Source organism: Temnothorax americanus, unplaced genomic scaffold (assembly GCF_048541705.1).
Source record: "Temnothorax americanus isolate GAGA-0224 unplaced genomic scaffold, ASM4854170v1 Scaffold4, whole genome shotgun sequence".
NCBI classification, from domain to species: domain Eukaryota; kingdom Metazoa; phylum Arthropoda; class Insecta; order Hymenoptera; family Formicidae; genus Temnothorax; species Temnothorax americanus.
In genome coordinates this window covers 6,445,575-6,461,169 of record NW_027509547.1, presented here as the reverse complement: position 1 = coordinate 6,461,169, position 15,595 = coordinate 6,445,575, and the positions used below count along the sequence as shown (strand labels likewise).

The 15,595-nt window shown below is 45.2% G+C and overlaps 1 protein-coding gene across 12 annotated transcripts; it reads left to right on the top strand.

The window, feature by feature from the left end:
• Positions 1-1,961: 1,961 nt before the first annotated feature.
• On the top strand, positions 1,962-15,581 carry Simj (transcriptional repressor p66-beta simjang). 12 transcript variants are annotated; one of them, XM_077415597.1, is made up of 9 exons: positions 1,962-2,789; positions 8,426-8,494; positions 8,897-9,180; positions 9,282-9,510; positions 9,603-9,891; positions 10,180-10,245; positions 10,776-11,206; positions 11,452-11,756; positions 11,839-15,581. In XM_077415597.1, exons 2-9 carry the CDS (start codon positions 8,445-8,447, stop codon positions 12,090-12,092), a joined length of 1,908 nt encoding a protein of 635 aa, XP_077271723.1. In that variant the 5' UTR covers positions 1,962-2,789; positions 8,426-8,444; the 3' UTR covers positions 12,093-15,581. The 12 variants fall into 12 exon arrangements, with proteins under 12 accessions (XP_077271723.1, XP_077271727.1, XP_077271718.1 ...); XM_077415601.1 differs by having other exon boundaries at positions 8,894-9,180; positions 9,603-9,882; XM_077415592.1 differs by having other exon boundaries at positions 8,894-9,180.
• Positions 15,582-15,595: the final 14 nt, after the last annotated feature.

Genomic DNA, 15,595 nt, shown 5'->3' with positions numbered 1-15,595 from the left:
GAAACGATACCTGGCGAAATCGAGCCCGCGCATAAGGCGGCGGAGGGGAGGAGGGAGGACGAGGCCGCCATGTTGTATTGCTCTCGTTAATTTTTGCGCAGAGGCGTCGCGATTTTTTTCCCCGTCCACGCGCTCAAGGTTGAGCCGTTGAGGTGCCCGGGCAGGCCCCCGCATCCCTCCTTCCTTTTCTCCCCGTCAACCTCCCCCTCCGTCACCCGTCGATCGCATCGCCGTCGTGGCTCTCTCCTCTCTTCCGTCTCCGCCGCGCCTATCTTTTCACATACAACCGCGCTCTGGGACGATAGGATCAATTTCGAACATGCACACTCGCGAATGCGAGTTGTCTTCGACATTCAGACTTCACCCCGCGGGTTTCGGGCGCTTACTCATAGAACGCGTTTATCTAGCCCGCTTATTTTGCATCGATGATCAGAAATATGGAGCGCTTTCAGCCCGATTAGGATGTATTGGTACCGATTGAAGTTACCCGCAAGTCGAATAATTAACGCGTAATTAGAGCGACGGAAGCTTTCTAAAAGTTCGTTGCGCGATAACGAACCATTTATTCTTCGCTACAGCAATAAATGAATTTCATATTATTACCATGTTTTTAATGAGGAGAAAAAACAAGGATACTCTTCCGAAGTCGAGATGCGATCGACGCGCAAAAATCGTGAGATCGTCCTCACGAGTTTTTCCGCGTTCCGAAACTCGACGGAGACAAAGAGATCGCGATCTTTTTATCCACGATGGAATGGAAATTCGTGAGAAATTCGGCCGTGACTCCGTCCGGAAATGGAATTTTCGTTTCTACAAGTCGCAATAACGAGCCTGCCTCGTTCGGGTGTGATTCCGCTCGGTCGTATTGCTTCGTCGTTTTTCGAGGCGTCGTAAAAACCCGATCAGGTTCAAACCTGCTCGCAATGTACTCTCGATCCCAACACGCGTTCCCGCATATTCGAGAATATTTTTATACCATTGACCAGCTCTGGCAGATTAAGGAACGACAAAGTGCGTTCGTTGAGACGCGTAGAAATGTTCTTTCGATGATATTCGATAGATATCAAAGAGGCTATGAGTAAGGAAGATAGGAATGAAACGGTATGAATGAGTTAATAAGTTATTTTTTGTAAACCAAGTCCACTTGTTGACATAAGCTGAAGTTAATAAAGATCGATTGATCGATAATCGATGATAAATATCATTTTGTCGTTTCTTCGATCGTCCGGTTTTTTTTCCCATAAATCTGCAGCATCTTTCTCGATATTTTCTATTTTACCCTCTCCGTGACGAGTGCGATAGTTTTTATCGCGATAAAGATTTATATATGATTAAAGAGTAAGCTAATTAATGTTCCCAGATTTTTTCACACATGCGCAGTAGCGCAGTACACGGCCGTCTCAGTAGCGTGAACGTTTTATCGAAAGAAATAGTACTTACGGGGGCTCGCGTCGCGAAAGGGGATAAGGGGATTGGAAACATCGAAAGGAGCAGCACGATGTTTATTTACCAATCAAACGAAGTCTGTCGATACGGCGAAATCTATCAATTGTCCATTGATGCAGATGGTTAATTTTAATCTCGATTAAATTTACTTATCTTCTTTTAATTCTTAGAACTAGAAAAAGATAAAAAGTAAGTTAAACCGAGATTAAAGTTAAAAATCTTTAGCCAGGCAGTGAGCCTCGACTTGCACGTATATTAAAGTTTACTGAAAAAAGATAACGGAAAATAATAATAAAAGGCGGGAACAATTTTTAATCGAGTATCAGTTCCCCCGCGTTGCACCGGTCTGCCGGGGCAGTCACGTGGGTCGGGTTGCGCGCGACCGCGCACGCGCGGAGAAATTCCGCGATCCGGGGAACGAGCGCGTCTGCTAATGTCCGCGCCGTTGCGCATGCCTAGGATCTTCTCCCTCCATCCGGCGGGTCCGAGCTCTGGGGGGAAGGGGGGCGGAAGAACGAACTCGGTCGCTGTGTCGCTACTCGCGCGTGGAACCTGGAACCTCGGAATTCGGGCTCGGGCATTCTTTCTCGTGGAAAACGTGCGTGCGTGCGTGCCGACGGTTGAGAGGCGGCTCGCTGGAACATGTGACGGTGCATATACCGCGTGTCGAGCGCGCGATCGCAATTCAGTGGAATTGTGCATGCCGCCGGTGTACGAGAGAGAGAGAGAAAGAGAGAGAGAGAGAGAGTGATAGGAGAACGAACGGAGGCCGAGACGACGCTCGGCGGACGGGCGGACGGACGACGAGCGGACGGACGGACGGACAAGCGGACGCTCGGCCGGGTCGACTGAGTGCACGCGTGCACATTGACTCCGTACGTGCGCGGCTGTGCACGATGCGATCGCGTCGTATCGCCGTGGACGAGCGGCGGCAGTGAGAGTGCGGTCGAGCGAGCGCGTCGCGCGTCTCGCCGTTGTGGTCGTGACACGGAGTGCGCGTAGCGAAGTACCAAGTACCGTGCCGCCGCCGCCGCCGCGCGCGCGGTGCCGCGGTGACGCGTGAAGCGAGGCGCGGAAGCGGCGGGAACGTAGAAGAAGAAAAAAGAAGAAAAACGGTCGTCGTCAGCGTTCACCGGCAACGGCGGCGCGTCTCGCGTCTCGCATCTCGTCGTACGCGCGGTGTATCGCCTCGTCGCGCGTATACCGCGTCGCGAAGGGAGAGACGGGACGGGAGACGACGTGCGCGCGGTGAGGCGGAGGACGAGGGAGGCGGAATATCGGCTCGTCTCGCATGTCGGCTGAACCGCCACGCGAATTCGGATCAGCCCCGATCGACACCGTAGGTACGTATCGCCCAAGGGCCGTATACAGGCACGCCGTAATGCGAGGGCAGAGCGGCGGGAGAGGGGGAGAAAGGGCACGGGAAGGTTCGAGGTGTTCGGGTGTTCCACCGAACGGAAAAGATCGACCGAAGTTTTTCCCGAATGGACAGATGCGGAAGCTTGTGTCGCAGGGCCGTACTCGCCCCTTCGGGATTTACAGGCGCGATGTTTTCGGGGGCGATCCCGACAGGATGTTGTTTTGAGGAGGGGGGGAGAAAAAAACACGCGAGAGCGTATTCGATGTAAATACGTGATGAGACATTTCGTTATCGGGCATTCGCGATCGGACATTTTTTATTGATGTCACCCGGCACAAATACAACATTCGACACGTAGATATGGACTCTCGGCGCTAATCGACCGCATATTTTATGACGAAACCGTACCGAATATTTCCCCGCGCGTATTATAGATCGTTCAATTCGTCGCGTTTTCGTGCAACATTAAAATGTTCGTTAAACGCGCACAGGGCGCGATTCTTTTCATTTTACCCGTTCAATTTGCAAGCGGACGTGAAAAATAATCGGTGTTTCAATCGCTTGCCTATCATAATTTCAAATGCGACGTGGTTCGCGTGACGTTTACGCTGTTTCGTGCACTTTTATCGTTACGGCTTAATTAAAAATCGCTCTTAGGGAATAACGTGCCTTTTTTAGGCACGTTTTCGCATATCTGTGTATATATCCGGTAAATAAACATTTTATCTCAGCCCGACTTTATTGAAGATAAGTGATATTGAGAAGATAATATTAAATTTTTTTATTTGCTATATATCAATTTTAGATTTAAAATCTTTACGAGTTATATTTAGCTCGTTCAAAAGTGGAGCCTTGGTCTCAAGAATCAAGTACACAACTTTGCGTAGCAATTTGCCGAACTTGACGACTGAGTTACCGCAATATTTATTAAACGTTGTCATATTCGACGAGCAATTGGGATATATAGTGACGGTCTATAGATGCATAATAAAAGATAAAGATACGTAACTATTTTTTTTTTCCAAGTAATACGTACAAAAATTGCAATGAACTATGTATGGAACGGTTGGCGATGCTCGTTTTCTCTTTTTCCAAAATTATCGTCATAATTGTCGATGTCATTTCAGCTTTAATGAATGACGCGAAAAAATGGGAATATTTATTTTGCATTCAACCGCTTTTCGACTCATTTGTAATTCTTGCGGGACAAAAAAATGACAAAAAATGACTATATATATATATATATATATATATATATATATATATATATATATGTTCCTCACTTACATTGATAATTTAGCACCGTTAAGAATACGTGTTTACGCTTTTGACGATTACACGAACGCTAAAGTTTCTCAATTCACCAAGATATCAATTACGCGTAACTGTGTAGCGGCGTATTTCCATTTAGCGGAACGTAAAAACTAGATGGGAGCCTATCATTATCATCATTAAATTCTCCGAATTACAATATATAATTTATTTAAATCGGTGTCCATCTATATATATATATATATATATATATATATATATATATATATATATATATATTTTTTTTTTTCAAACTCCAATCTCGTGGACCGTAAGACCACTTTTTGCGATCACAAATATATGTATTTATAAATGACGTTTAAAGATAAAGATGTCGGCCTTCGTTTCTGCAATCGGGGCGTATCTTACGAAAGATCGCGCGACTAATCTGTGAGGCATCTGGGACTCTGGTTCACTCCTAAATAAACAGTCTGTTACCCCCGTCATCCTTTTCCTGGAACTATTTGTTCAAATTTTGGCCTTTTGAGATTCTGTTTCTCTTCGACGCGTAAACAGAGCTCGGCATTTTCAATTCCAATGTAATCGTATCTCGAAAACTGAAAAATATCGGAACATCGACGAATTCCGCCGTCGTTATCGCGACAGCTACGTCACATCTGCACGTAAATCGCGTTTAGGTCCGCATCTTTTTCTCTTTTTCTTTTCTCTCGAGAGGGGGAAGTGATCTTCCGTGGCCCGTGATAACTTTGTATATTCGCGAACGAGGACGCGAGTCGATCTTGCATTCCGATCGGCGAAAGTCTCGGGGGAGGAGACCCGACGCGCATTCGCGCGAGTTGCACGCGCGACGGAGAAATACGCGGACGACCGTCGTTTTCCAGCCGAATGAGTTCGCAATATTCGTTTTCGACTCGGGCGCGCGCGATCCGGCGTGAAGTCGTTTGTGTGCCGCGGCACAATGCAGCGTCGTGTACGAATTAACCAATCGCAGTCAAGTATTCTCGAAAACTTGAGGGACAGCCATTGGTCAATTTTGCTCACTACTTGGGTCGTACTTGAGTTTTTCTACACGTGCCGTGGCCCTAAGGAGGAAAAAACTTGACCTATTTAATCGATTAGACGGAAAAATGCCATTTGCGGTCCGAACTGGATCTCGGTAGCCTAATAACGCAATGTTGCGTGAATTTTATATACTTTTTTCCAAACTCCAGTAAACTGAGCCGTTAACCTATTTAAATACGGTCGATCTAGCCGTCTAGCGGGCCGCCGTGTTAAGTTTTTTTTCCTAGTTATCGATAAGAAGGAGTTAGGCCGGTATTCTCTCATAGTCGGGGTTCTTGTATTTAAGACCATCTTAAGTACAATCTTAAAAATGTCATTAACCAATCGTAAAGCCGTATTGGGATCTTAAGATATTACTTAAGACGGTTTTGAAATAAGATCTGATTGTGAATACCGACCTTTTAGTATCTTCACACGCACGAATTGCCGTACTCGTGGCACAAGGCGTACGTAAGAATTGACCAATCGCATCAAGTATTTTCGAAACGTAAGGCTACCGTCTTCAAGTGGCACGATTGTAATTGGTCAATTCTTACGGTATGTCTCGTGCAGCGAACCACAGAACTATACTTGAATGGGAACTCTACTCTGTGAAGAAAAAACGGGACGAGCGACAGGGAGAATTGTCGCCAACCCGTCGTCCTTTTCTATTGTGCTGCACTTTTAGACAATTGAATACCATTGACCAGCTCGCTAAACAGAGACAGAAATGACCGCGGAGCAGAAGACCTATCTTTTTCTTCTCGTGGCCCTGGCGCTAGCGTGAGAGTTCACATTCCACTATATAGCACATCGTTCGCCGGTCTTTCGCGTTACAGGCTACGGGTTTTCGTGCGTGAAGGCCCGTAAACGTTTATCAATTAGCGCGTCTTCGTCGCCACGTGGCGGACTTATATATTTCCTTCGCGCGTTCGTGGCAAATCCGAAGTCTCTTTTTGGCTCTTCCGATCGCGGTAACCCGATGCTAAATTTACAGTCGATCGCTGTCGGATCGCTTCGCAAGTTCGCGGCAAACTTCACGTCGTCGTCGAGACGGCGGCGGCGCGGCGGTGGATTTCTCGGTTCGACTCCGCTCGAGCGGTGCGAAATGACATAACTTCGCGCTGCACGCGAGAAGTTGCATACCTGCTTGCGCGTGCGGAAAGTTTAGAGACCCCTTCGGGATACGGCGTCACGCGACGCCGCCGACGCGAGGCGAGGAGCGGGTTTTTTCATCGTGGTTCGCGCGTGCATGGGAACTGGAAACTCGGAGTAAGAATCGAGAATCCACGTGCGACGGCAGGACGGCACTCGTTGCCGCTCGAGTCGCGCGCGCGGCGAAAAGGGCAACCCTCGCGCGTCCCTCGCGAGCGCGCGTGCAGCAGCAGCAGCAGCAGCAGCAGCAGGCGGCATTCGGGAGGACGCGCGATGGTGCGCCGCGGGGCCTATCGAATATCGCGTCGCACGCGAGCTTAAAACGTTAACGGCGCGTTGTCCGGTTCGCGAGAAGGCACGCGCTTAGCTTCCTCCGGCGCGCGAAATGACGGATCATTCTCGCGCGCGAGAAAAGGCGGCGCGCCGAAAAAAACGTCGCGAGCCCTTTTCGTATGCCGGCGCGGCCGGTCGCCGCCACCGCTGCAGCCGGCAGTGCGGGGACCCTGCCGTCGAAAAATCGATTTCCCGTAGGGCATAAGGGCGCGCGAGCGACCGGGAGAACGAGATGGGGCGATGGGGGAGGGAGACGCGTACGGAGACGAAATTCGGGAAAACCCGCAAGGGGGTGCGAAAGGGAGAAACGCGTTGGAGGTGGAGGAGGAGGAGGAGGAGGAACGGGGAGGGCGACGGACCGATACGTCGAGAGAGAGAGAGACGGACAGAGATAGAGAAAGAGAGAGAAAGCGCGCGCGAGCGAGCGAGGAAAATGAAGATGGAGAGAAAGAGAGAAATTGGTTTCTAGCCCGTTCCCCGTTCCCGATGCGGCCGCGTGTGGGTGAGCGACTAGCGTGCCGCGGTCGTAGTAGGGGTGAGAGGAGAAATAATTAATGTGCGACCATTCCTCTCTCCCCGCGCGAACGCGCTCGCTCGCGCCGCGTCCCCCTCGTCACCCCCCGCCCCCCTCCCGCGCTCCCGCGCTCGCCCTCCCCCGGCCGCCGTCTCCCCCTCGACCGACCTACCTACTCTTACGGGTCTTGTACCGCTACGCTTAGCTGCCATTGTGTCGGGGACGCCACTTCCGAGGCATCAAATTTAATTCTTCAATTGCGAAGAGAGGAGATAGATAGATAGAGATAGAGAGAGCGAGAGAGAGGCGACGAAAGAGTACGTGCCCGTATGTGTGTGCGTGCGTGCGTGCGTGCGTGCGTGTGCGTGCACTCTGCCGAAAAAAAGAAGCAGCGCGCGACGATCCGCGAGCAGTGATACGCCGGTGGGTCCGGATACACCGACGTGGCCCGTGTCGTTGATCAACGACGACGACGACGTCGTCGTCCTCGTCGCGGAGAGTACGCGCGCCCGCGCGCGTCCTTCTCGATCCTCGTTTTCCGAAAACTCGGGGTGCCCCCCACCGACGCTCGTTCGCCGATTCTCTTTAAACTCCCGTGGAAGTTAGGTTAGGACAGTTACTTCCGCAGGTATTGGCCGATCGCCCGCCCCGTTCTTCCCCCCCATGCTCTTTCTTTCTCCCTCCCCCGCTCGCCGCTCCCCGCGCCTTCACGCTAGTGGCGTCGTCTCCCGTCACGGATGTTCCTCGATTTCGCGCGTCGTCGTCCGTCGTCGTCGTCGTACGGGACCTCGCCGTGCCGCTGGCCTCTCCGCCGTCCGAGCGTCCGGTGGCGTCTCCGCGGATACTCTGAACTCTCGCGTCGCTCGCACGCGGCATAATCGCCTCGGTCGCCGCGACGATTTTTTTTCGGGGGCCCATCGGGCGCGTCGCGCCGCGGGGCGACGGGCGCGTAAGTAGTAAAGTAACCGAGAATGCGCGCAGGAGAGATTCGGTAACCCAGTTGTACGCCAACGCGAGTATAGCGCGCCTGTGCGTGTTTGTGCGTGTTTGTGCGTGCGCGCGTGTCCCCGCGTAGCGTAACGTAGCGTACGTATAGCGCCCGGTGTGTTCCCCGCGCGCGGGTTTCCTCGCCGCGAGATTAAACGTCGCCGTCGCTTCCTCGCAGCGCGCGTTTTCAAACGGCGTAACGCGATATCTTTCTTTCCCTCCCCCTCTCCCCCCCCGCCGCACCATCTCTCCCGCGAATAAAATGTCCCCCCCGTGCCCCGTGTTGATCGACTTCACGCGTGCGTTTGTAATTGCAGAGTGACCACGGCCGAAAGAATGGAGGCCATGGATGTGGACGGAGATTCAGTAGTGGATTTGAGCATCAGGTAAAGTGCATCACGTATCTAGAGCTCGTTATACTTCTTCTGATTGAAATAAATGAAAGAGGTATAGCAGTAGCTTGCACTTGTTCCCTGCTTGATGATCTCACTTCAAGTTGTGCAATTTTAAACGGTTAAAATAGGGGGCAATGTATACAATGGTAATTAATGATAATAGCGCCTTTTATCCAGGCGAGTTTCTTATCGGTATTAGGTTCTTATCACAGTGCGATGGACGAAGAAGTAGGTTGTTGTTACTTCTTAGCTTGACATACGCTTGAATATACTTAAAAAAATAAAAATAAAAAAGAAAATTGTAGAACTTTTTGAGTCTCATTTAGGCTGCACAATGACGAATATTTATACGACAAGCTCCCTAATTCTCTGTAATGCGTGTTCTTTCAGCAGCAGCGGTAGGCGCAATTCCCCGTCTCTTTCTGTGAATTCTGGTGACATCCCGTTAGACTTGGGAATTCACTTTTCAACCGGTTCCAATTTGGAGAACAACATGCCGGAGGCACGTAATATACAGAACGCCGCTCGCGGCATCTTGGCTCCTAAACGATCGCATGGGGACGAACGTAAGCCTCGGCGTAATCTTAGACCTAGAATTGAAAGGAGCTATGCCGAGAGTCCTGACGAGCCTAGAATGAATGGATATCTAAATGGAAATGCATCGGACAGCGACGAAGGTTGTTATGAATCCTTTTCCATTTTATTGTCAAAAAATAGAAAATAATTTTATGAATTTTTAATATCGCGTCGGGTTTCGTTGTGCTGAATGCTTAAACAGGTGATATGCCTCCCATGCTGCCAATCAAGGAACTGTCATCCGACGAGCTGGCTGAACGCGAGAGAATGCTTAGAAAATATAAAGAGGAGCTTAAATCGGAGGAAATGAAATTAGTACTTTTGAAGAAGTTACGTCAGTCTCAGCAACTGAAAGAGAACATTGCAGCAGCACCTCCCAAGGTTCTCAGCAAATTACCACCGCCAGTAACGGCACAGCAGGTGCCCCATAGGTAAAACACTTGGCAATAATATCGTTTTCCAAGATGTAACTTTTATATACTGTTGCGTTAAGTCGAAATGAATATCATTTTCCTTATTACAGAGCCGGAAAAGCACCTCCGCCTTTACTTAAGGGTCAGCCCGCACCGAGCAGAAGTAGTAGTTTACATGCTCCACCACCTGGCATGGTGCTACCTCCTAATGCCGGTCGAAATGCCATTCCAAGTACAGGCGGGATGCCTCCAAACATGGTGATACCTCAACCACCTCATCCTAGAGGAAGACCACCCAGCGTAGCGGCGGCAACTGTCTCTAGTTATCACGCGCCAACGGACAGAACGGAGAGGTCTACAAAGGATCCAACACCGGCTCCTGCGCATCAAGTAAGTAAGGTATAGCATCACATTTTATTATTTTTGTTATAAGCTTTACATAGGTTGTAACTTTAGCTTTACGCGAACGTTAAGAAATAAGTCAATAAGACTGTTGAAACCTCCTTCGTTGAATAATTTTAAGAACTAACACTTTCACCGCTAATACATTACTCGTGATCGCTACAATACAATACGTTACGAGCGATCGTTGCGCGAACACTGACCCGGCCGTGAAAGTGTTATATAATAATTCTCTAATTGTGAACAACGTATGTAATCCATTGTTGTGTTTTTCTAAACACAAAGCTGCTTGCTGGATCGCAAGAAAATAAAACCACCGCATCCTTAAGCACACCTGTGAATTCGGAACAGGTATATGATTCATTCGTCGATCAATGTCTAGTGTCTCCTCTGTCTATGTTCTATAAAGGCTATTCTTTTTTTTCCATATTGATTATAATATTTTAGCTTTATTTTTGGGGCTTTTTGTTTCTAACGATTCTTTATTTTAGTAGTGAAGCTATATACAGGAAAATCTACTCAAGTCTTCATTAATGTATAATACAAGTTGTAACATGCAGTATTGCTAAATTTTTACTAACATGTCTATTTTTTAAATGTAATTATATGTTTATGAAGAGAGAAATATTCTGCGTAAGGAATATATAAAATTTAAATTCTAATTTGCATGCAGCTAATAAATTAATATTTTGATACATATCTATGTATCGTAAAAACATGCACATGAAAAATAATTATCTGTATTATTTTATCTCTAATTTTATGTTTACTTTTTTTCCATTTATTTAAGATGTTTGTCTTTTGTGTGTTATTGGAATATTAACTGTACAAAGAAAAATTTATTACATTAAATAATATTTATTCTATATTTTTGAATATAGGAGAGAACAACGCGAGAAGATACACCTGCTCAACGTCAAGCAGCTGCCAAAATGGCCCTCAGAAAGCAGCTCGAGAAAACATTATTGCAAATTCCACCGCCGAAACCGCCACCTCCAGAGATGCACTTTGTACCAAATCCCTCCAATACGGAATTCATATATTTGGTCGGTTTGGAGCACGTGGTCGATTTTATAACGAAGGAGCCGGCCGTACCGCCACCTCCCGAACCATTTGAGTGCTCGCAATGCAAAACAGATTTCACACCCGTTTGGAAATGGGAAAAACCTATGCCTGGTGGTAAGAAGGATAGTCCTAGAGGGCAACATGCGACTTTCCAACGACCATCAGCGGGTCGTGATCCAAGAGTCATATGTGAGCACTGCGTGACGACTAATGTGAAGAAAGCATTGAAAGCAGAGCACACCAATCGGTAGGTTTTCATATACATATTAAAATATCAATGATGCAAGAATAATAGTAAAATCTCATTTTGTTAATCTTTTTATAATTTGCTATAAATTAACTATGTCGTAGAAGATCTAATATGCATATTACTCATTATAATATTTTTTTAGTTAAGCGAATAATTGAAAATTTAATACGTTTCTGCAAAACAAATTTAACGGATTAAATGATGTTATTTCCGCGTCTAATGGATTTTATTTTGGGTTACAGATTAAAAACTGCTTTCGTAAAAGCGCTACAGCAAGAGCAGGAGATAGAGCAAAGGTTAGCGCAGGCGGCATGTCCGAGTCCAGATCCTCCAGCTCCGAAACCAGTTCCTAAGGCAGCAACTCCTACAAGAAGAGTGGCTACACCTCCCGCGCCTCCGCCGCAGGTACCACCGGCTCCTACGTTGACGCCTACACCTCCCGCGCCAAAGTTGCAGGAGCATCCCTTAGTGAAACTGGCCGAGAGCGGGAAGTTTAGTCCGCATCATGCAGCTGCTGCGGCAGCGTTGCAGCAACAATTGCTCAGAGGTGAGCAAAGATACACGCATCCGCAAAATCTTAAATAAAAACTAATTATTTTCAATTCATCGCACTGTTATTATTGTTTCAGAATTGGCGAAGAATCCAGTACCCGGCTTACCACCGCATCAACCTCTTCCTGCTCACATGATGCCGCATTTTACCTCTATATTGTATCCCTATCAATTAGCGATGGCTGCCGGTGGTAAGGGCCTTGTAGAATTACAACGGCAAGCGGCGGATCTTCAACGTCAATATCTGCTTGATATGATTCCGTCGCAGGCGTCGCAAGCGCAAGGCAATCAAGCACCACCGAGAGCTCATCCGCATAATTGGAAAACGTAACCGGACGCATTTAAGGGATGACGTAGCAGTAAATGCGAATAAACAGTGAACGTGCATAACGGAAAACAGAGAAGCTAAGGGAGATCTAGTAAAGTGTGCAGTCGTAATTCTGTGCGCCTGAATGTTACACTATGCCAATCGCAACGTTAGTGTCTCAGTTAAGGTGAAGCTCAACTTGAAGTACGTCGGAAGAATGACATTCGTTAGTATTGTATAAAGAATAATTAATCGTTGTGAATATGTCAATTGACGTGTACGTTTACGACTTTATTGTTATCTAAGGGATAAAGGTTTTATTTCCGTCACTGAAACACGCACTCAACGTACGTATGAGTTGGGATACAGAATCGCGTCGCGTCTAGGTGATTAATTCATTGTTTAATGGAGACCAACTGAACTCTCTCAAATTGGGGAAATGTCGTTCGTTTCCTCTTTCCTGATCTTTCCTACGTATATATACGCGTTATTATTTCGTTAACGTATCGTTAACGTTGTCCACTGAACAACTGATATATAAACATAATGATTAATTTAAGAGTATTGAATGCAATTGCTTGGATTATGAACACCGAGTTGCCTAACTAGGCGCGAGTGAGCGATCACCTTGCTGTTATTTACCATTTTTATTTTTTGTCTCCGTATCTTATATTCTCTCTGTTATTATATAAATAATAAACATTATTATTAGTAAAGTTATGTTGTCTCCTTGTGCACGTTTGTACAAGATTTGTTTGTAGAAATACATTTGTAGAGATACATTTGTACAAGATTCTACTGTGTTTTTTATTTATCTTTCTTTTAGTTTGCTGTTTGTTCGTAAGAAAATGTCTAACGTGGTGGAACGCAAAGTAAAAATGTTCGCTCGCTCGCGTGATGATATCATAAGTTAGACAACTCTGTTATACAACATAATATAAAGAACCAAATAGACATTTACAAGGCACTAAATAAATCAATAAGTGTAAAATGACTGCGAATCGGATTATTAACAATAATAGGGATACGTGCGGAAGGAAAGGCACGAGTGCAAGACGAGGTAACGAAGTTGATGGAAAGGATCTTTTTAGGCCCTTAGATAGTTAAGGCGATTTTTGCCGCTGATTCCAACGAGTTTTGCGATCACCGGCAGTACCTGTACTATGTGTATATCTCATTATTTTCTCCGAACTGTATTTTTAAGGCGAGTTTAACGGAAGATAGAGCTGTAGCTATATACGAGGAAAAAGAAAAAAAATGATGTTTGTAAGAAAGCGAGTGATGATAAGCCAGCACATGTGAGATGTATAGCAATCTTTTTCTCTCTCGACATACGGCGGAGTATGCATCGGCGAGTTTCTAACGGAGAGCGACACGAGTGTTACTCGCGCACAAATATGATTTTCTTTTACGTGCGACGTTAAAGTCGCATGTAAAGTCGGGCTCGTGTCACACGCAAGGATATGCACTCGGGCGATGTATACACGACTTAACTTGGGACTGTTCTTGTACGTTAAAAACAAGACTCAGATGAATCTGCAATGGTAATCGGGATTCGAGTTAACGCAGCGCGATTGATTTCATGTCACATTCGATGTAAAAGTATTTAAAGAAACTTACTAGAGGAGATACGTAATCGAGATTTTTGCGAATTGTCACAACACGGCGACCGCCGGATTTTTACGACGTCCTCTACGAGTCTGCACTTGAAACGAGTTAAAAAGTATCCGGCACTTGTCCCCAATAATACCAGTTCACCCCCCCCCCATCTTCCTCCTCTACTAATAGTCTGATTTAATTAATTCTGGGCTAACCGATCTTGGTCTCATACATTTCCGAATCAATTAAATATATAGTACTATAGTCTTGGTATTTCTCGGTATATGATACAACTTAATAAACTAAAATAGCGCGCATAATCATCTCTCTTTGTACTACGTGATAGATTTTGAACTCGTACTTGATATACATGTACACCATAATAAGTCTACGATCGCATAATAGATCAAGATCTGTGTTTTTTGTGTAAGAGAAAACGTAATAATATGTCGTCAACTAATTACCGTCATCGGGGCACTACCGTCGTCGTCGTCGTCGTCGTTATTCTAAGATGAGATCCGGGAGCGAAATAGAATGACAACATGAAAGAGGAGAGATTCTTAAAAGCTTGAGCGTACTTCCCCCGAGAAAATGGAGCAATATTTTATATAATTTTGATAATTAAAGATTATTTCCAAGTTGTTATACGTTTCAAAAATTGCTCTTTAAATAAACAGCAGTTACAATTAAATTAATTGTAATTTCTAATGTTTATTAATTAAATTGTTCAATAGATCAAATAATTAAGTTATTGATTGATCGATAAAATAAAATAATTCAATAAAAATTTAACTTAAAACTACTTGGAAATAAGCTTATTAATTCCGCAATCGCTTGCTATATTTTATATGACAAACGAAAGAATCAGTGTCAAGAAATTTGAATTTGAATTTCAATTTGTTTTCTGACATAAACGGGTAGACAGATACCCAGTATAAATAATATAAACCGAAATACTACTTTATTATTTTATAAAATTAATGGCGCAAAGATGTGCCGGATGTATGATGACATACATCGGATGACTCTTGGAATTTATGCCGATTCGATAAAAGCAAATTGTTATCGTCATCGTAATCACCATCATTATTATTATTATCATTATCATTATCATCATCATCATCATCATCATCATCATCATCATCATTATCATTATTATTATCATTATCCACAAATAGATTAACCGCATTCGGTAACCAGATCGCGTTCCGTTTCTCACAAACAAAAAGAATGTGTTTCTTTCTATTTTTCTTTTCTAGTCTTGTCTCTCTTTAATCTCTGTGTGGTGCTGTTAGCAATTAAGCACTTTCAAAGTGCGAGAGAATTTTATATCCTAAAAAAAAGGGAACTCTCTTTTCGCTACACGACAGAAACGAGGGATGGCGAATATTTAGCAGAACTTAGAATTCTAAGGCGTTCGCAAAATGCAAGAAAAAGAAAAAAAAATACGGGTCGACTTGGTCCGCTCGTCTTACGGGGACACAAACATTTCACGACTATGAATATTAAGCCGTTAAAGACTGCGTGACGTGCGCACATTTTTTATTTTGTCAAGGAAAAAGAAATTGCGAAATTCATACACCGATCTTGGAACATCTGTCCGAATGAAAAGCGTTGTCCCCACGATTTATAGAATTAGTAGATAAATAAAGATTACCGAATACTCTGGAAACTATACGAATAAAGCTTACCAATGATTGTATTAAAAGGTGATATTTGTTTATCTTTTGTAATATTTTTTTCGGTTCTTTTTTTTTTCAACGCATCTGCGAGACTTTCGTTCGTATTGGTAATTAATCCATGTTTATATCGGCGAGTCCAAGATTTATGTGTGTTCCGTTTATATAATTATTTCTTAATTATTCAATGTCTTGCCAAGGATTAAAAAAAAATAAAATGCTGGTGGTATTTGAACCTATGTATTCATA